This window comes from Pleuronectes platessa, chromosome 5 (assembly GCF_947347685.1).
Source record: "Pleuronectes platessa chromosome 5, fPlePla1.1, whole genome shotgun sequence".
Classification (NCBI taxonomy): domain Eukaryota; kingdom Metazoa; phylum Chordata; class Actinopteri; order Pleuronectiformes; family Pleuronectidae; genus Pleuronectes; species Pleuronectes platessa.
In genome coordinates this window covers 22159268-22181109 of record NC_070630.1, presented here as the reverse complement: position 1 = coordinate 22181109, position 21842 = coordinate 22159268, and the positions used below count along the sequence as shown (strand labels likewise).

The window sequence follows — 21842 nt, the reverse complement described above, 5'->3', positions numbered from 1 at the left end:
GAGGTGAGGTCAGAGGAAAACAATCACTCACATATAGATAAGAACAATTAACTTAATTAACAATAAGTGTTTGAATCATTTGGGGCAGGAACAAAGACCTAGAAACTGTCAAATTGTTTCTCGGATATAAAAGACATTTGACAATGAAAAGATTAAAATGGTTTAAAATCTGCATTTTAACAGAGCCAGCAGTGGGCAAAGCAGCAGCTCAATAGAAAGCACAACACTGCAACGACACATCAGGTCTTTTCTCTTACAGTTTTTTTCGATTGCATAAACACTAAAATCAAAAGTATAACACAATTATCAAACCTGACACTCAAGGAGCAAAACATTGGCCCAGATCTGCACCACTATAAGCACAATGTCAGCTTCACACTTTTTGCAAAACAATACACACAGTGATCTGTAAACCACTAAACACACTTGTATACATTAAACACAGAAGTATATCAAGATGTAACTTCCTTGCAATTCCTAAGCACTGCCTGTCAAATGACCACCCCTATGGGCCAATTGGTTCAACACAGCCATCAGGTGTGCAAACACAGCATTGCTTAATTGTAGACACACCAATCAGGTTTAAGCACTTTAAAAATGCATCAGCTGAGTTCACCTGTTTTCAACCAAAATGGAGCTTGTGCTAAAAAAAGAAGAAGAGTGAGGGTGAGAGGGGGAATCCACGGAGGAGGAGAAGGCTGCGGCTGCAGTATCAGTATTGTTCACTTTAGCACTGTGATGTTGCATACTGCACATATAACTTTCATAATGTAAATGTACTGTATTCCAGACCTATGCTGAACTACACAATCTTGTCTTTCACTGTATTTCTGAGAGTTTTACAGATGGATGCTGAGGTAATCGCATGAATTCATATACATAGATGAATCAGGGTTCATAGGACAAAAGCAAGAAGGAGAAGCAGAACGGGGCTATAATCCATGTCCCAGGGCAACGTGGGGGTAACATCAGCCTTTGCGCTGCCACTACACAGAATGGGGTCCTCCTCCGTCACGCCCATATGATCCCTTCCAACACACCTCACATTCTCAAATGTTTGGACCGATTACACAACATCGTCACAGCAGTAAACCACAGGCACCAGATGCAATCCATTGTCATCTGGGACAATGTGTCATTCCACTGCTCTGCTCTGGTTCAGAACTGGTTTCAACACCATCCACAGTTTACAGTACCATACCTTCCACCATACTCTCCGTCTCTAAACCCAATCAAAGACTTTTTCTCGGCATGGCGGTGGAGGGTTTACGACCCCAGGCTCCGGCCCCAGGCTTAGGTACCCCTCATTGAAACTGTACTGGATACAGAATTTTCTGCTTGTCTGATATTTGTCGAGCAATCAGTGTTATGCACACTCTTGTAGTAGCATGAAAACTGGGATATGTTTTGATGTGATTCTCCATGTTGACATGTTGACTGATTTGGGGATATGAAGAGAAATAAATTCAATGGAAACTCTGAAGTGACCATAAGCCACACCCCTCAACTTTGACTGTTACACAAAAATAACTCATCGAACAATTATATCCATTAGTCTGGTATTAGGCTTTTGTTTCACAGACAATACGTGTGCTTGCGCTTTCCACTTGGATCGACCTTGTACTGCAGTACCTAACCCTACCTGGTCCAGAGGAGCCCATCACATCACTAACCCTAACCCTAACCCTAACATATTATTTGGTTATTCAATATGGCCTTGTTTTTTCTGTTTTTGCCTGTTATTCATTTATTTATTCAAACTGATAATTAGAGTTAGTTTGTTAACAAAATAAATATATAAGTTGAAAATATCCTACTGTGTTTTTTATTTATTTATTATCATTATTTTTAATTTGGTAAATAATTTTGGCGATGGGTGCCATTTTTGGGGGGGTTTGAGCACCTGCCCCCTAAAATGTCTGTGCACGTGCCTGTTGTCTTCCAAAGATTTTCTCTCTTCAAAAATCATTTCTCATGTAGACTGACATGAGTGTGTTCAATTTCTAATTAAGTTCAAGAAATAGACCTCAATACTGATGAAGAACCTTGTTTCATGTTCGTTTTTTCCAATCATATCTTGATTGTAATTGATGTTTCTTTGTTTGATTGAATTTTATCACAAATAACGAAAAGCACCTTTATTCATAAATATGACTTAATAGGGGTAAATGACAAATATTAACCATATATGCTGTTTATATTGCTTGTAATTGGGATAAAGTTAACATCTGTTCAGTATTTTTACATACATTGTTGTAGCTGTATTGCTTGAAAGATCGAATAATGCGGTGGGTCCACCAGACCCGTGAACATTGGCTGAGTGACCAAAACACGAACACCACACAATGTTTGTGCTCCATCTTCAATTCCAGTTTTACCTTGAAATTGTGTTTATTTGAAATACAGCAATGCCTAATTTAATAACCAATGTGTAGGTACACTGAGTGGACCTAATGCAGTCCCATATATTATATAAGAAGACATTTTACTCCAAAATTGAAAAAGTTGAGATCTCAAATTTCCTTTTAATTTAAGACAAACACAATCAAGTAACACTTTATCCATTTACGCGGATTCTGTGCAGCAACTGTGACTCTTATTCTGAAAATATCTGAAAGTTAGATGCTTACTATTGCTATTTGATCACCAGCCATAATGAGGTTACTCTCCTCCGCCTTATACAGCTTTTGGGAGCTAAGTTCAGGTGAAGGTGGCGATGGCTGATGAATTAAAGGAAGAAACTTGCACTTGAGAAACAGTGACATTTCAGCTTGAAAAACAGCAAAACTTTAGTGTGTGTGGAATAAATACGGAGAACAAATAATTCCATTTTAGAAATTTTATTAATTTTTATAAATGTTGGGATAACAGGAGCACCCTGAGAAAACCCATTGCAGAACTTTAGACTTAGTAAAAGCCATGTCAGGAGTAACATCATCCACCTATTATCTCCTGAAGAAGGAAGAGATGCCTGCTCTTAAAGAGGAGAAGAAGCCAGGCTTTTTGCACAGGCGTCTTCTCAAAATGGAGATTATTAATATCTCAAGTCCTGGATCTCTTCCAAGAAGTGAAGACATTAGCGTCTTTGGAGAAGGCCACTTCTTACACAGCTCCTTGTAAATGTCCATGTCAAGGCTTCTTTTCGGGATGTAAGGTGAGTCAATGTCTTTGACCTCGGCCCATATTCTCTCCATCAGATGACGCCTTGTGTCATCATCATTACAGGTCACCTTTGCCTTTTTATAGATTTGTGTGACGAGCTTGTCCGAGACAACACTGACATACATTTTATATTTGACCTCTGCCTGGATCTTTTCAATCTTCTCCCTGGCCCTCCTGTCTGATGATCCTGAGTTCTCACATTCTTTGCTGACTTCTGATGAGGAAGACTGCTTCGATCTTTTCTTCCCACTGCTGCTGATCACTGTTGACTGCTTCGGTCTTTCATTCCCTCCGCTGCTGACTTCTGAGGATGAAGACTTTTTCGATCTTTTACTCCCACTGCTGGTGACCACTGCTGGTGTTGACTGCTTAGATATTTTCTTCCCTCTGCTGGTGACCACTGCTGATGTTGACTGCTTCGAACTTTTACTCCCACTGCTGTCGACCACTGCTGGTGTTGACTGATTAGATCTTTTACTCCCACTGCTGGTGACCACTGCTAGGGTTGACTGCTTCAGTCTTTCATTCCCTCCGCTGCTGACTTCTGAGGATGAAGACTGCTTTGAACTTTTACTCCCACTGCTGGTGACCACTGCTGGTGTTGACTGCTTAGATATTTTCTTCCCTCTGCTGGTGACCACTGCTGGTGTTGACTGCTTCGGTCTTTCATTCCCTCCACTGCTGACTTCTGAGGATGAAGACTGCTTTGAACTATTACTCCCACTGCTGGTGACCACTGCTAGGGTTGACTGCTTCAGTCTTTCATTCCCTCCGCTGCTGAATTCTGAGGATGAAGACTGCTTCAAACTATTACTCCCACTGCTGGTGACCACTGCTGGGGTTGAAGACTGCTTTGATCTTTTCTTCCCTCCGCTGCTGACTTCTGAGGATGAAGACTGCTTTGATCTTTTCTTCCCTCCGCTGCTGACTTCTGAGGATGAAGACTGTTTCGATATTTTACTCACACTGCTGGTGACCACTGCTGGTGTTGACTGCTTCAGTCTTTCATTCCCTCTGCTGGTGAACTCTGATGATGGTGACGACTGCTCCGATCTTTTCTCCTCTAGGCTGTTGACCTCTAATGATGATGACTGCGATGAGTCGATGGTCATGAGAGCGACTGACACTCTGTTTTTGTGGCGGTTAACTTGGTTGTTCAGCCACCAGCTTATCAAGGACAGAAAACAAAACACCCTGGTCTGAATGTCTGCATATATGCCCCTGTGTGAAGTAGGAACACGAACCTTCTTCACTAGACCTGAACCCCTGTCTGAATTCTTGCCAGGTGCGATGTGCGAATAGATTAGATCTGAAAGCTGTTTTGTGAATACAATAACCTTTTCAGATCGAGGCTTTTCCAGTGTTTCAAATGCAGAACTTTCATTTCCACCTCCTGGCTTCTCCTTCTCCAGAAGCACAGCGTCAATACTAGCAATCAATGACTGCATCGCCTTCCTGCTAGTGAATTTTGGATTCTCATTGAATTTTTTCGCGACCTTTGACAATATTTGGAGCGTCCCTGCTGCGGCAAAAGTCTTTATGAAAAGCCTATTGATCTTTCCCATCGCTTTACCGTTTGAGAAGTTTGTCTCTGGAGATTCCTTTCCATTTGTGCTTTCCTCACTGATTGACTCAATTATTTCATCTAAAGCCAAATCAATCTCTGAAGAAAACAAGGAATTGAGAGAGAGGCTGTCATTGAACTCATTGAAGAAGACTGTGATGTCAGTCAAACTCTCGTTGATTGTTTCCTGGACAAGCCTCTTCACACTGTCCACACTGCTTGCTGTTGAACCTCCCTCTGAGGAACTACCTGACTTGGAGCTTACTCTTGAAGAGTAGGAGCTTGAAGAAGTCCTACTAACCAAAATGGGATCGTCAGAAGGGTGCTGTTCCTCTGAGGAGATGGCCCAACTTTGCTTGACCAATTGGTTGATTCGTCCGTCTGTCTTTAACGACTCGCAGGCATAACAGATCATCTGTTGGACTTTAGCGGGGTTAATAAGGCGGGTTGGGATAGGCTTCTCAGAGCTCACACAGATGGAGCTCGCAGACAAGGTGGAGTTGACAGTCTCCGTCACCTCCTCTACAACCAAGTCTGTGAGCTTATCCAAACTCTCAGACGTTGTTGTGTTGCCTGGTGAAAGACTGTTGTTGAGAGTGTCGCCCAGAATGGACCGAACTTTATCCTCAGACACGGGTGAACGGGGACGTCGCTTTACAATGGCATTTGAAACAGACGTCATTAAGTTCAGCAGAAGTTCTGCCAACATAAATGTTGTAGCTTCATCCGGTTTGCATGACTTCAACCTCTCCCACTGCTCTGCTGTGAGCTTCGTAAAAAAGCTTTCAAAGTACGGGCGGACAGTCTCTGCATTTATGTCCATTTGTTTAACTTTCTGAGTGAATTCCATTGTGACTGTATTTTTCGCTGTTCGAAATGTGTTTTGCATGAAAAATCTCTTGTTCTTCTTTGTTCTACCAATTGGCTGGGTGCTGCAGACTGATTCTTCAATGAAGCAAAGTGGACACTAGGAATTGAGGTAAAGGGGATTAAAGGAATTGAAGCAAAGGGGATTAGAGGAATTGAAGCAAAGGGGGTTAAAGGAATTGAAGCAAAGGGGATTAGAGGAATTGAAGCAAAAGGGGTTAAAGGAATTGAAGCAAAGGGAGTTAGAGGAACAGAAGCAAAGGGGGTTAAAGGAATTGAAGCAAAGGGGGATAGAGGAATTGAAGCAAAGGGGGTTAAAGGAATTGAAGCAAAGGGGATTAAAGGAACTGAGGCAAAGGGGGTTAAAGGAATTGAAGCAAAGGGGGTTAAAGGAATTGAAGCAAAGGGGATTACAGTTTTTTTCGATTGCCTAACCACTAAAATCAAAAGTATTACACAATTATCAAACCTGACACTCAAGGAGCAAAACATGGGCCCAGATCTGCACCACTATAAGCACAATGTCAGCTTCACACTTTTTGCAAAACAATATACACAATGATCTGTAAAACACTAAACACACTTGTATACATTAAACACAGAAGTATATCAAGATGTCAATTCCTTGCAATTCCTAAGCATTGCCTGTCAAAGGACCACCTCTATGGGCCAATTGGTTAAACACACCATTTTTAACCAATTGGCGTTCAAACACAGCATTGCTTAATTGTAGACACACCAATCAGGTTCAAGCACTATAGCAATGCAGCAGCTTAGTTCACCTGTTTTCAACCAAAATGGAGCTTGTGCTCAAAAGAGAAGGAACTGGAATTGCTAAAAGTGTTTAAGGTTAGCAACAGCAGTGTGTAACTGGTCAAAACAGAATTAAGTCATACGAAGCGTGTGTGTTTCATCTGGCAAAAAAATATGGTTTTGATAAATAAGTGTTTAGTTTTTACCAGAGTGTTTAGTTTTGCAAAGGATCTGAGGTGTTCTGCTGATTGGGTGTGTGGTTGTGCTGATTGTGTTTAGTGTTTGAAACACAGGGCCCTGTTTTGAAAATCGTGCTTAAGCAATCGAAAAAAACTGTAATCTCCTTCACTCCTCCTTCCTTCATTCATTTTTCATCCAGCATGGCTGCTGTCAGGTTTTCTCTAGCTCCCTCAGTGACATAGAGGAATACATGCATGAAGAAACAGCAACAGCTCTTCTCCTGTTACCTAATAGTGTTGGTCAAAATAAGCCCAGAGCTCATCTGGTAGCAGCAACACAGGGAATCACATCAGTATACGTGTGTGTGTGTTCGTGTGTGTGTGTGTGTGTGTGTGTGTGTGTTCATGTGTGTGTGTGTGTGTGTGTGTGTGTGTGTTTTGTGTAATCAGCTGTGCATTCTCTGCTTTTCTTTTGAGAGTATGAATGTGTGTCTTACCGTCTTGGGGCAGTGGACATATCGTGCTAGGCTGATAATCAGGTCATGTGTGATGGGGTCAACCAGGTTTCTGAAGCTGGCGTAGCGGTACAACACGTCATCCAGGGATGTTGACTCCATGCCCAAATCCTACACACACATACATACACACACACACACACACACATTAAATAAGACTGTCTTACCCTCACTTATGCAACTGTACATACAGAACTTATATAAGCAACACTCATAGAGCAAGGCAGTCGATACCAAATATCTTACACATGGTAGAACTCGATGGGCGCTCATTCAAATTAAAAGACAGAAAAAACACAGGGGAGCGAGAAGACAACAGCAAATATAAAATGTGAATATTTGACAGTCCACATCATGTATTTTTCACTTTCACAAGCGCTTGTAAATATCTAAACTGTGTTCTCTAATAGGAATATGAGCTTTAATAATTTCCATGCTTCTTTTTAAACTGCAGCATTAAATTAACCGCCAATGCTGGGTTTCTTGCTCTGACTGTTCACTTGCTCATGAATGAAAAGGAAAATCTGTCACATCTCAACCTCCATCAAATCTGTTGAGGCATAAACCTGTTGGCAGAGTTTCACGCATGAACAACAGTCTTGTTAAATCTAAAAGAGACATTTCCACTTCAGGGAAATAGACAAACACAGATTAGAACGGAGCCCTTAGAAGCACTCTGAGGAATCAGCCTTATATCATTTGCTGCATGGAATTTGAATAAATAATTGGTCCCTTTGTAAATTGTGTCCCGTTTGTGACCCCTGATTTAGAACAAAACATAGCTATGCCACTGGGTCAGCATGAGAGTGGCCAATCTACATTAAATATTGATATTTCTATTTAATGGTTGCACTACAAAAGAAGTTGATTGTATTCAAAGAATGTTCATTTTTAAACAAGGGAATTTATAGGTGGTATGTTGCTTGTGGGTCAAACCGCAGGTTGGTTTGTGATTTTGTATAAATAGTTATGGTTTCTACAGTATGAATTCACTATCTATGACTTTTGAGTGCCATTATTTAAATATGTATTTGTCTCACACTTTATACTAAATACTTGCAAAACTAACGTCATTCCTTAAAACATGGGCTAAGATTGTTAGCATAATAACATAGAAACTAGAATCATAAACTTGGTGCTCGTTGTTCCTTCTAAATATCAGCATGTAACCATGCTCTTGTTAGCATTTATCTAAATGTAGCACATCAAAAGGTTGAGTGTATTCATAATAGCTACTATGACAAAGTATTTTCTCAGTCATAATTTCTTCATGTTGTGAAGTTTAGCTAAGACGACCCTAATGTAGGCAAAGAAGCTTAGGCTGGTGAACATGAATTTAATGTAAACAAAATGAAGTTATATAAATATATATATAAGCCAGTGATAAAGATATGAGAGCAGGATGTTTGTTTGGAAAATACACACTGTCTAACCACTATTCTCGCTGCTAATGTTATTGGGCCTGAAACACATTCTGGATGAGGGTCTGTGTGATTGTGTGTGTAAGTAAATGCATTCACTCTAGAGGTAAGAGCATAGTGTCGGCAAATATAGGTTTGTATGTTTGGGTTTGTTTGTGCAGGGAATTCAAAGGAACTTAAGTGGCAATAGGGCCAATGATTAGAGAGAGGGACAGATAGAGAGAGCAAGAGAGAGAGAGAGAGAAAGAGAGAGAGCGAGACAGACAGACAGACAGACAAAGAGAGAGAGAGGGAGAGAGAGAAAGATAGGCAGACAGAGAGAGAGAGAGAGAGAGGGAGAGAGAGAGAGAGAGAGAGAGAGAGAGATGCTCGCTCTCCTACAGAAAGGTATGACTCACTGAGGTTTTCATGCTGTCTATTGTTCTGCGTAGGAGGGGCAGTAAATTATCCCAGCTGCTTTGACTGGCAGACACACAAACACACACACACGCTAATCAGCTGCTTTATTTTCAGATGAGAGTGATATTAATAGCAACATGATGAAAGAAACCTTTGATTAGAGCATCAACAGGTGAACCAACAGACCCCTTCTCATTTTGCACAAGTTATAACCGTGTTGTACATGTAATTGGAAATTTCCACCAATTTGTATCCATCAATCTACATTCAATAACTGATATGACATAGGAAATATATTCTTATGAATGAAAATTCATTAACAATCTAAAACTTATTAAGGAAATGATGAATGCATTCAAATACAGAGAGGTTGTTGTGTGAAATCCAGTCTAGAACACCTGAGACTGGGGCAATGATTGATCATTCAGCCCAGCAATGACCTGAAGCACATACTGCAATGAGGAAACATCAGAGCCAAACCCTTCAACACCACAGAATATCTGTGTGGAGACCTGAAGGTGGCACTTCACAGACGCTTCTCATCCAATCTGGCAGAGCCTGAGGGGATCTGCAAGAAACAAGGCATGACACTTCCCACATCCAGGTTTGCAAAGCTTATAGATTTTAATGGGAGATTTACTAAATACTAAAGACTGGTTCTGAATACTTTTGTAAATTAGAGATTTCAGTTTTGAATTTTCAATAAATTAGCAATTTGGTTTATTGAAGGATTGGTGGGCAAAAAGGCAACTTAATCCATTTAGGATTATCGCTTCAAAACAATAAAGGGAAAGCTCAGAATACTTTCTGAAGCCAGTGTACATGTTGAGACCGGTGACACAAATACATGCCAGTCTGGTGACCATGTAGCCATGTTGAATAAGCAGCAGAGACACAAGCATGAAAATAATTGGCTGCTTTGCATTTTCCACAATGTTCCCAATAGGTGGTGGATTAAATTAATATCAACTCTTCATCTTAAGTGTGTGGACAGCACCTACTAACCCTATATCTTATCTTAAGTGTAACTTCATTTTTGAATAGCTGAAAGGTTACAGGAAGAGGTATGGGGCATTTGGGGAAACTCGGTCTTTGGCTAAGAATAAAAAGGAACTCTCATGTCTCTACACTACATATAAAAGGTAGAACCTATATATGCAGAATCTGTAGAGAAGCGTTTGACTCATGTTGACTCGTTGTACAGTACGGCTAACAAAGACAGTCTTGGCCAGGATAGCTGCTGTCTAAACAAGCCTTAAAATATTAGTCATTCATTGAGGTTCATTTGCTTTTAGGTGACAGCAGATGGGTAGATGAGACTGATGGGTAGATGAGACTGAAGTAGAGCAAGAAGAGATAGCAGTTACACCCCCCCCCCCCACACGCGCTTCCTGTTTAATGCTAAGCTAAAGCTAACCACCTGCTTGCGGGAGCGTACAGATATGGAAGTGGCGGCTTTCATTCGCAGCACATGAGTGAAAAATGATCTATTCAAATGATCAATAAAATTTGTATTTATAATTCAAAGAAAAAAAACTTTCTGAAGCCATATACATGTCCAGTATGCAAATAGTGCAGCCCTGAATGATTCTAAATCTGAACCTGAGCATGCTTTAGGTTTACGAAGCAACAATCAGCACTTCCGCAGCAGAGTGCTGACGCTGTGTGCTGCGTGGGTTTGGGGGGTAGGTCTGCAACACTAATAAGTAAAATTGGGATAAATTGAAACAGTAGCAAGACAAACTGCTGGAGTCACCCTCCAAAAAAAGACATGCATTTTTAACAGGGGACCCTCGTGAAATAAACATGACAACGACCAAATAAAAATGCATAGTCTTCTTCCTTGAACTCTGAAGCGATAGTGGGTTGAGTGTAAACACATGCACTCAGAAACAATTGTGCTAAGAGGAAAACACTGCAGGCTTTTCTTTCATGAGAAGTGGTCAGCATCAAAGCTCTGCTCGGAAAGCAGATGAACAGGGACAAAGACGGAGCTGGAGATACACATGGATCCAACAATTGATCAAGTGCAGGTTCTTTGGTATAAAAGGAAATGGCAACACGATAAAGAGAACCCATATATAACATTTATATTGACCTTCAACAAAGATCACATACTGATAATGATGATGGAGGTTCCAATCATACATGAATAAGAAGTCTTTATATTGAAGGTCTCAGGAAGAAACTACTGCAGGTTGTATTGCTTTTACTTCTAATGCAAGACAATCATGTCTAAAGGCCAATGTTTGCTTCTCCGTTTTGACGGACACGGACAGATAGGACCGCCTTCTCCAACGTGGAACGCCCTCTCCGGGCCTCTCCGCGGCTCCTCGGAGAGCTTTTCGTGCAGCTCTCATTTTTCTAACTACACGTCGAAATGACGGACAGCCCACGGATAGCACTTGGCTGTGATTGGTCCGCTAACGCCAGTATTTCGGGACCTCAAACTTCCTGTTCCATTCCCTACATCACAATAAACCAAAATCACAACTACGACTCTATGATTAATGTGACAAGTGTGTTAAGCCAGCGGCGTTGTCCGGCTGACGGTGGCTGGTTAGAGCACTTACGGCATGTGTGTACGGTCACATACGGTTATAACGAACTTTCATAACGGGGCTAGCGGGCTAGCCACCATGCTAACTGCGGTGGGAACAGCGCAGAAACCCGCTGACTTTAATCCCACGGCTGTCATGACACTGTTTCTCAGGTTACACCGTCAGGTTAGAAGCAAACACTTGGTAGTAGTTAGTATCGGGAGTCCCTGCTGACTGTGTGTGGAAGCTGGGGGGAAGCTAGCTGCCTCCGTGTAGCTTCAAACTGTTGCAGCTGTTGAATTAGCAACGCAGTTTGGAAACAAGACCGGGGAACCGCTGCGCTAAGACACGATAACATAAGCATTTTGACCCGCTGGGTGTCACTTTATTTCAGCAAAAACTGTTGCGTCATCAACATCCTTTTTCTGTTAGTTGCCATCGTTCACTGTGTGTGAGGAGCCGGGAAGACGTAAATAAACCAGCGTGGACTTCTTCTCTATACCTCATGAGGTAGGCTTCTCTAAGCTCGACTTCCGTTGCGCCATCTACTGTTCTGGCGGTGAATTGTTTTCACAACAAAAAGGCTCGTAGAACTATAAATCAAAAAGGGTCCGTCCGCTCCAAACTGTGTTGCTAATTCAACAGCTAGCCCCGCCAGAACAGTAGTTGGCGCAACGGAAGTCGAGCTTAGAGAAGCCTACCTCATGAAGTATAGAAGAAGTCCACGCTGGTTTATTTACGTCCTCCCGGCTCCTCACACACAGTGAACGATGGCAACTAACAGAAAAAGGATGTTGATGATGCAACAGTTTTTGCTGAAATAAAGTGACACCCAGCGGGTCAAAATGCTTTTGTTATCGTGTCTTAGCGCAGCGGTTCCCCGGTCTTGTTTCCAAACTGCGTTGCTAATTCAACAGCTGCAACAGTTTGAAGCTACACGGAGGCAGCTAGCTTCCCCCCCAGCTTCCACACACAGTCAGCAGGGACTCCCGATACTAACTACTACCAAGTGTTTGCTTCTAACCTGACGGTGTTTGAGAAACAGTGTCATGACAGCCGTGGGATTAAAGTCAGCGGGTTTCTGCGCTGTTCCCACCGCAGTTAGCATGGTGGCTAGCCCGCTAGCCCCGTTATGAAAGTTCGTTATAACCGTATGTGACCGTACACACATGCTGTAAGTGCTCTAACCAGCCACCGTCAGCCGGACACACTTGTCACATTAATCATAGAGTCGTAGTTGTGATTTTGGTTTATTGTGATGTAGGGAATGGAACAGGAAGTTTGAGGTCCCGAAATGCTGGCCTTAGCGGACCAATCACAGCCAAGTGCTATCCGTGGGCTCTCCGCCATTTTGACGTGTAGTTAGAAAAATGAGAGCTGCACGAAAAGCTCTCCGAGGAGCCGCGGAGAGGCCCGGAGAGGGCATTCCACGTTGGAGAATGCGGTCCTATCTGTCCGTGTCCGTCAAAACGGAGAAGCATACATTGGCCTTTAGGCCCTGTCCCAACTCACCCCTTTACACTAACACTTGGCCCTACCCCTCTATTTAGCACATGGCTGTGAAGGGGTAGTGTTGTCCCGTTTCTCCTTGGGATGTAGGGGTAGTGGCCATCTCGCCCTTCAAACTCCCCTTTAACCATTAAGGTTAGTGACCCTTATACGGAAATTACATTTTTGTCAAATCACCCTTTCTGTAACCATAGCAAGACCAGTTAGTCGTTTGTTTTTATATAATTGATCGATTTTTATTTTAAAAAAATCAAGCATATTTGTTGAGCTAATATCTATGAGTTTGTGAAAGTTGGTTGCAGCTTGATTTAGTTAAAGGGAACTCTTCGGCCTTGGCGGTGGGATGCACTCTGCCAAGTGTCATTCTACAATTTACTATGGTTTGACTATGGCTGTCTAGGTGCTGCTGTTCATTCAATTCACCGTGGGTAGCAGTTTGCTACCTTTCTGGCTAACAATGCAAATAATGCTGCCGTCAAAAGGACCTTGTCCACTTGTGAGCTTTGTGCTCAAGGGGCTAAGTTGTGAGAGCAGCAACATGGATGCTAATATTGATGTTGACGTATGAAGTAAGACAGACCCTTCTCTTATTCATGGTCTGAACAATATGATGTGAGCTAAGCAATAGTCTCATCTGACCCAGTGATGGGAATCTAATTCCGTGAAAACCAGTTATAACATCATTCAACACCAGTATCGTAAATGACAGCATTCAAAAACTAAAAACAAGGTTGTACTTAAAGAATGTAAATGAGGAGGATGGAACAGAGTGTACAGTCTGCAGGCAGCATTCACACTACGGTGAACTACAGTGCCGACAAAACAGAGCTGAATCAATTAATTAGAAAGGACAATGATGAGACGCTGCCCTAACGATGATAACACCAATTTTAGGAGGTATAACTAACAGCAATGTGTGGAAAAGGTTGAAGTATTTCATGTCATAACTTTAAAAAAAAAAAGGCATAGTGTTGTCATCAATTAAAATTCAGTGAATGAGTGAATCTTCCATTTTTGGGCTGGAAAACTGTACTATGCAATAAAGGGGCCTAATGTAAGGACCACTCATACTATCAGATTTGTTCTGATGTGGCAGAAGGAAGTTTTTGGTGTTGGTACAGATAAAGATATTTCTTAACTAAAACATTCACATGAATACAAGAACAAACAAAACAAATTGGACCTTAAAGTAAAAATATTATTTGAGAATTATCTGACATTAAATAACTATAACAACGTAATGCAAAAATTATATTCTGTTTACCATATCATATCATAGTTCTTAAATCTCACGCTTTAGCCTGATGAACACTCCTGATGAACATGTGATACTTGAGGTTTAATCAAGTGATTAACAGCAAGTTTGTGTAGTTAAGATAGTTTAGATCAATCGAACATTGAGCACACAGGCGGATCAGTATTTTTTTTAATTTCACCATATTGGACATTTACGGAAGTCACAGCGCTCCATTATGGCAGCAACAATGTCATTAAACTAAAAGCTCATCATCCAATTTATGCTGCACTTTTTATAGTAAGCAGACTTACAGAGCTTTTTTTTTGATAAAATGTGAACAGAACTCTGAAATACCCAAAATACAATGTATGAAAAATAACAGCAGTTCAGTAAATAATTCAAAATAATATATCAACCACACACATGAACAGCAATGAACACAATTAAAGTTTCATTTTATGAAAGATATTGACAATAAAATCGACACTGTAGCTAAACCAGGTAGGATGAATAATTAGTGCATCAGAGTTTTGAGTTATGGCCAAAAACTACAGTGCCTGAGGCCCAGCTATTGACTAATGGCAGCTTCAGTCTTACAATATTAATGGTGACCACAACACAACCGCTGCTCGTTAAGTCACAAAACGCTGGTCACACACCATAGGATGAGTTAAAATTGCTGAGGGAAGGACTGAGGATGAATTTACAGCTTACAGAGGTTTCCACAGACACTGATGGTTAAAGTTCAGCGATCAGTTTCTAGGCAGCCCAGGGGGAAGTGGTGAAGATATGCTGGCTTTGGTTTCAAGTCAATTAATGGGCGGTGATTAAGAAGGTGGCCTTCCCATTAGCTCTTAACGGAGCTGCTGTGTGATTAATCAGGGTCAGTTTAGTCTGAGCTCTCCTGTCATCACCATGGTTTCCGAGCAACGGAGAGGAAAACCCGGGAATCAGAGGATAAAAGGCCTCTTCTGTCTTTCAAACACAAAAAGTCAATTCTCCTCTTTTTCTTCTCTTTACGTCATTTCCTCCTTTTCCCCCCAAAGTACTCTCTTCTATCGCCTCTGTAATCACTCACCACCTCTTCCTCGCTCCTTTTCCTCCTCTACTCACAGATTTCCCCTCTCTCCTTATTATCAGTAATTATCTTTATCCAATTCAGCGTGAGACGGTCTGTCAGCCCTGGGCCGTTCTGCCAGGGTACAAACCCTCCGGAATATGGAAGCAAATGTGAGTGATGGTTATGTCTAGGGATGGGCGTTCGATTAAATTGTCTTCGTCGATCGTCGGGAGAGTTAATGACGAATTTTCGATTAATCATTAATATATTCAAATTCAAAAATGCACTATTTATAAGCTACATTAAAATGCAGTGATGTTTCCTCATTGAGATCTTTATTACAAGATGAACAAAATATGCGCTGCCATAATCTTAAGCAGCGGAGCCGACAGCTAGAAGCCGGTGCTACTCAACACAACTGACCCTCGTTTTTTTCCCCTCCAAAATAAAAAAATAATAATATAAAAAATGTTAAACAACAACTACAAATATATAATACTTAGGTCTGACAGGTTTTGCCAAATGTAACGCAAAACTATCAAACAAGGTACCGAGTCGAGAAAGCTTCATAAAAAATAACCAGTAACTCACATACAACCTCAGCACCAGCCTACGGGTTTGTGTTGAGAAAGATGAGCATGTTAAACTGCTCTGGGGTCAGAGGCGAACGCAGCCTGGTGACCGTCAGTCCAGCCACCGGAAAACCCGCTCTGAGGCGACTGACGTCGCCCTGATACACAGGTAGCTCCGTGCTAACTTGGCTAGCCTGGCCGCGGCTCCGGTGTTTGCGCTCCCCTCGTCCGTGTCAGACAACGCAGGCTCCTTGTCTCCCTCAGCCTCTGGGATAGCTTCGCAGTGTTGGCAGTGAACCAAGTCATTTTTTAACTCAAAATGGTCCCATGCAACACTTCGCCGTGACCTCTTCATGTTTACTTTGGAAATGGAACTACACGGTAACTCGCAGCCAGTCGCAGGTAACTGAGTAGGACTGTGGCGTTTTTTTCAAACACTGCCCCCCGTGGTCAAATGTGTAATTAGCGAATTTCTCGATGAAAAAATGATTTCATCGACGAAATTCTTAATGATCAATTAATCGATCGTCGATTAATTATGCCCATCCCTAGTTATGTCACTGGTGCGTGTTCAATTTTGTCGAACTGAACCAACATGAAAACGTGACATCATCTTTAATGTGTTAGAGCCTTTGGGAGAGACAGAGGCACATATGGAAATAACACCTGTTGTTGTCATCCTTCCCTGTCTGTCACACGGCCTCCCGCGGCTTCTGTGCGTCCATCATCTCTTTGCCAACACAGAATAAAGGATCCACGGCTCATCCTTCAATCTGAGAAATCACAGTGTATCCACACATTAATAAATTTGACCCAGTTGAAAAGCCAAGAGGATGTTTCATCTTCTTTAATCCTCAGATCCATAAACAGCGGCAAGAAAAAAAAATCCTACAGAGGTCGGAGGAGCTTGACCTCGGCCTACTGCTCGACGGATCAAAGATTAACCATGTGAACTGCTGTGTACACCACAGTACCTTCTCTCTTCTAGTGACACTGTAGCACACGCTGTACTGCTCAGGGCTTAAATAACACTGTCAGCTTCATCATATGAAGAATGGGCATGCTGATGGAGCAGTGAGACCTTGTAAAGTTTGTAAATCGTTTACAAGTCACCTAATGACAGCAGGAGTAGTTCATTAAGTGCTAATAGACGCTCACTAAAATTCTCTGCTGCTATAATGGAGACTGTGGGCAAACAAAGCTTAAATATGTTACAATGAGGCTACATAAAGAGACACAGCCAGTAGTCTGACAGTTTGAATTAAAAACAATGGAGCTCATTCTGTCAACTGGAAACTCCTCATTAAAAGAGGTGTTTTGCTTCGTAGTACATTTCACTATATTCTGAAATGAGAACACATCTCAATACTCAGAAATGTTTATGTTGCATTGAGTGTTGAAAACCTTCAGTTATCTAAATATGAGATCAAATTTCTTTCATTCATACATTTTCTTTCGCCTAGATTTTTTCCCATATTTAGACTGCTTTATTTAAGGAACTGAATTAAACAGAAAACCCATTTATAATAAAATATTGTCATGGCAATAATACCAAGACATATTGTATTAAAGATCACAAAAACAAACACTAAACAATTTAATAGTGGCAATCACACAATTCCACAAAAAAATACATTAGATTGTATGGTGATACAAAACCGGATACAACCTGTTACTTTGCTTTATTTGGTTATTACGACACATATGTTTGATAAATTAATTTGTGTTCCTCCAACATGGAACAGACAATCACTACAGTCTCAAAAGTAAGAGTAAGAACTCATAAATGAGCAGCAATGATGTGGGAGTAAAACAGTTACATTTTTTCCTGTTGGACCAAACATGACATGTTGTTGGAGTTTCAGCTAAGTCATGATTAGATTGGCATGATTGAAGTCACCAGCAATGATGATCCACTGGGCTGTTCTGTCTGTTGATCACTAATGCTGCTGTCTCCAAAAGTAGAGTAGGAACCGGAGCCTTCAGCCATCAAGCCGCTCCCCTGTGGGATCATCTCCCAGTTTCAGTTCAGGAGGCAGACACCCTCTGCTAATTTCCAGGAGATTCTGGTGTCTGTCTCTGACTTTTGCTGCCTTAAAAGTACTGAAGCACTGAAACATTTGGTCTGGGACAGGTTGCTGTGTCTGCTTGCACCTCTATGGCAGCCATAGGTGTTTTAGGTGCCTTTTTTACTTTGGAGAGAGTAGGCTATAGCTGTCTATGCAAAACGCCCCCCCCCCCCCCCCATCCTATGAGTGGATTCACGAGACACAAGATCTGTGTTGATCTTCTAATCTCATTCTTGGATAGAAGGTGATTAAGTGTATTTTAAACAGCTGAAAGTGTAGAGGATATTTTTGGTTGAAAAGAAGACAGTTGAACTGACTTGTTCAGCAGCACTTTTAAGCAACTACCACGGTGGGAGCTGGTATTGTTTTCACCTTGCGAGTCTGTGCATGTCATCATGGTCCTGGAGACACTGCAGCCGGACCATGGACAGATGTTTTTCACCTTTATAGTGTCTCAGGTGTGTAGTTGTGATAAAAATGAGGACGCAAGCGAGAATCCATCTTGCTGGGCTCAAAGTTTTTTTGCCTGTGGCTGAACTACAATGGTTCCGACCAATCAAAGTCCAGTGAGACTGTGTGAGAATCAAATCTGTTCCTGAATAGCAATGACAGCTCCTCAATAGTTTAGCATGGCTGGTGCTTATATTATAACTGGAAAGTAGCTCTAGATTGAATGAAGAGCAAAGACTGGCACTGACGGCTGTTCTCAGTGGAACAAATGTGTTTGCTCTCCTCCTGATTGTGTGTCCACCATAACAGACAGATGGTTCATCCAATCACCTGCAAAGTGATTTTTGAAAGCACCTGCCCACATCCAATCAGTTTCCAATGAAGCCTTCCCAGAGGGCTCTGTTGAACGAATTATGTGGATCGCCAGGGGAGGTGGATCCTACTCCGCAATAAAACATATTCAATAAGATGCTATTGAAAGTTACTGTTTATGTAACTTAGGCTGCAGCTAAAAATGATCTTCATCACCTGCTCTACAATATGTCAGACGACACTTAATCTTCCAGTTTTCAAAGTGACATATCGAAAAATCTTTTGTCCATCCAATACTCAATAAGTTAGTAAGTTCCATATTTAGTCTGGGTTGGTTTGTGTTCTTATTCTAGTGTTTGACACTTCTGTTAATTTTTGACTAGTTTAATGTTCTAGTTGAAACATTTGATGCTATATTGTTTTGTTATTATCATGTATTCGTACACAGTATTCTCCTTTTATTAGCATATATACATTTTGTAATTGATTATATTTCTGTGTATTTTGTATAATTATTAATCGAATCTATCTTGTATTACTTATCTACTTTAATTTTCTCTTGTTAATAACTTGTTCAGTTATGGTGTGACCATTAATATCTTGAATCTTGTTTATTTTCTAATTGACTATTTCTACAGCACTTTAAAAACAGTCTTTTCATCTGTAGCCTTATTTTGGCCCTTCCATGTCCTGCTCACAGAATCTGTGTTTGCTGAGGACCACTTGAACCTCACAGCTGTGCTGTTGTGTCTCGGAAACTGTGGTTCACCTCTGGGGAATCATGGCTTAAAGGGATGGTTCAACGAAAAATGAAAATTCACTCTTTATCTACTCATCACAATGCCGATGTGTGCTGGGCCTCAGTTTGAACATGAGAACGTGAGCAAGCCTCCGAGGAAGCTATCAGAGGACGTTTAGGCTAAAAACATGATGTGAATGAAGCCATTTTGAGTCAAATATGAATGTCGGGGTTTGAGGACACTACAGGAGGAGCATGGAGGCCTGATGTGTTTATTCTGTTGTTTTATTACGTCTGAAGAAGGGGTCCCATTAAATTATATTGGATTCGGCTGCAACACTGTTTACCCCTGAGTCTGCAGAAGTGTTTTGTGGACTCAACCTCTACACTCACCCCTCCATAGGCATAGTGGTGAGTAGATAAGGAGTGAATTTTCATTTTACTGTGATCTATCCCTTTAATGAAAAGGTGACACAGATAGTAATCCCTCTGTTTTAATGATGATGGATGGGGAGGTGTTCTCCATCTTTAAGCCTGTTTGCTTTGCTCATCTGTTTACTATTGCTTCATGGATTAACAACCTAAATGGATTTGATCAGAAGACTGTAACATAAAGGAACTAATGGAAATCTCCAAAAGCCAAACAATAAACTGTGAAAGCAGCATGTGTGTCTCTGTCTGTGTGTGTGTGTGTGTGTGTGTGTGTGTATTAACTGGAGGCGCTGTTCCCTATGGTTGAGTCATAGGGGGATACACAGTGAACAATGGCGGCATATTGAATCTATGTGATGCTGTCCAATGAGCTAACTGATAAACCTTTTTCTCTCTCCACATTCTTTTTTAGCGTATCTTTGTTACTTTCTTTTCACAACGACAAGCATATTCAGTTTTTATAATTCCCCTCCTGTGACACGCAGATCCTCTCTCTGTAGCTTCACAAATCCACCAACTCAACTATGGGCATTTCATTTCCCTCCTTCCCTTTTTCTTTCCCACTCCACCACATTCTTTCAGCCCGCTATTGAGTTTTCCCTCCTCTCTGTAGCAACTGCAGCAGCAGTGGCAGCCAAACCCTGCAAATGACTTAACACACAGAGAGAGAGGCTATAAATCGCAGCAGTCTCCACACTGTACCAGTGCAGCGGAGCCTGGCTCAGCAGCACAGGTCCAACAAGCCAGTCAAGCAGCGAGAGGTTCTCATGTTCAGTCACACAGGCAGAGCAACGCTGCCACAGCTCCTTCAATCCCACTGTTGTCAGACTCTACAACACCATTCACAATGTGACTGATATGCTGCACTGTTTTTCTATATCACAACTGCTCACCATTACTTACACAGTCTCTCTCTCTCTCTCTCTCTATATATATATATATGGATAGGTCTATGTCAATATCCCCTGTAATATACTAATAATAAACAGCCTCATGCAAAGGTAATGGGCAGCTGCACTTCACTCGAGTACATTTCTGTACAAAGACTATTTCTGTATTGACAGATGTATATTATGTACATCTCCTCTGTCATTCTTCTTTTTATTTCTATTTGATTGCCCTTTTCTTCTATCGTCTGCCCCATTCATTGAGCAATATCCGCTGCAGTAACAAGTGAGTTTCCCCAGTGAGGGATCAATACAGATTTATCCTATCTTATATTGGAGAGGCGGTCAATTCATCAGGCATTGAATCAGTTTAGTCAGTATGTCAAGAGTCAGTCAGTCAGTGTGAGCCTGGTTTGTGTGTCAGGATTAGTGCAGCACTCTTGAACAGAATAGCAAGAGAGAGGAAACAGAGGAGAGGAAATCCGGGAAGCTGGAGTGTTGTGCTGTGTAGAAACATGATCCTCTGACCTCAGAGCTTTTACTCCCTCTTAAACTCTTATTGACACTCACACACAGCAGTTACCTGTCTCAGTGTCCTGAGCATCTCGGTGGCCTCGTCCTGCTTGCCCTGTTTGGCCATCAGCATCATCTCCTGGATCATGCCAATACGGCGCTGGTATGGCGGTGGAGTCCCACCACGACTTAGCCGGTCCCCGGACTTGAGCATGAGGGATGCCAAGATGTCCCCCCGCTCCTTGGTGGGTGTCCGCTTCCAGCTGTGCTGAGGGCTGGCTCCTCCAGGCTCCTGGCCTTTGGTCTGCTTAGCACCCATGGTGCTGTGCTAATCAGCTGTGAACAGTGACAACAACAAGACTGGTCCCTCATACAGACGCAGGTTTGAATAGAGTCTGAGATATTCTGTGCATTAAAATGTCTGATCACATCTTCCTGAAGTCTGCAGATTGGAGGTTAGATGCGAAGCATTGTGAGCAAAGTCCAAACTGCTTGTAAACAAATGTCATTGCGCTCAGTTCCAGTAAAGATAGGATGTTCCAACAGTACAAAACAATGGTGTAAAAACATGAGCCAGCAGCTGCAGTGGTTTTCTGCCTTTCGGGAACTTGTTTTTCCCGGATGGTGCAGCTCAAGTCGGGAACAGGTCGGAGGATGCTGCC

At 41.8% G+C, this 21842-nt stretch overlaps 1 protein-coding gene across 1 annotated transcript in view; it reads right to left on the bottom strand.

The window, feature by feature from the left end:
- lrrc75a (leucine rich repeat containing 75A) overlaps window positions 1-21508 on the bottom strand; it is a 71780-nt gene extending 50272 nt beyond the window's left edge. Inside the window, exons 1-2 of the mRNA XM_053422817.1 lie at window positions 21251-21508; window positions 7023-7151 (exon numbers count right to left, since the gene is read on the bottom strand). Of these exons, the coding sequence (XP_053278792.1) occupies window positions 7023-7151; window positions 21251-21499 (378 nt within the window). The 5' untranslated portion in view covers window positions 21500-21508. The remainder of the gene's footprint in view (window positions 1-7022; window positions 7152-21250) is intronic.
- Window positions 21509-21842: the final 334 nt, after the last annotated feature.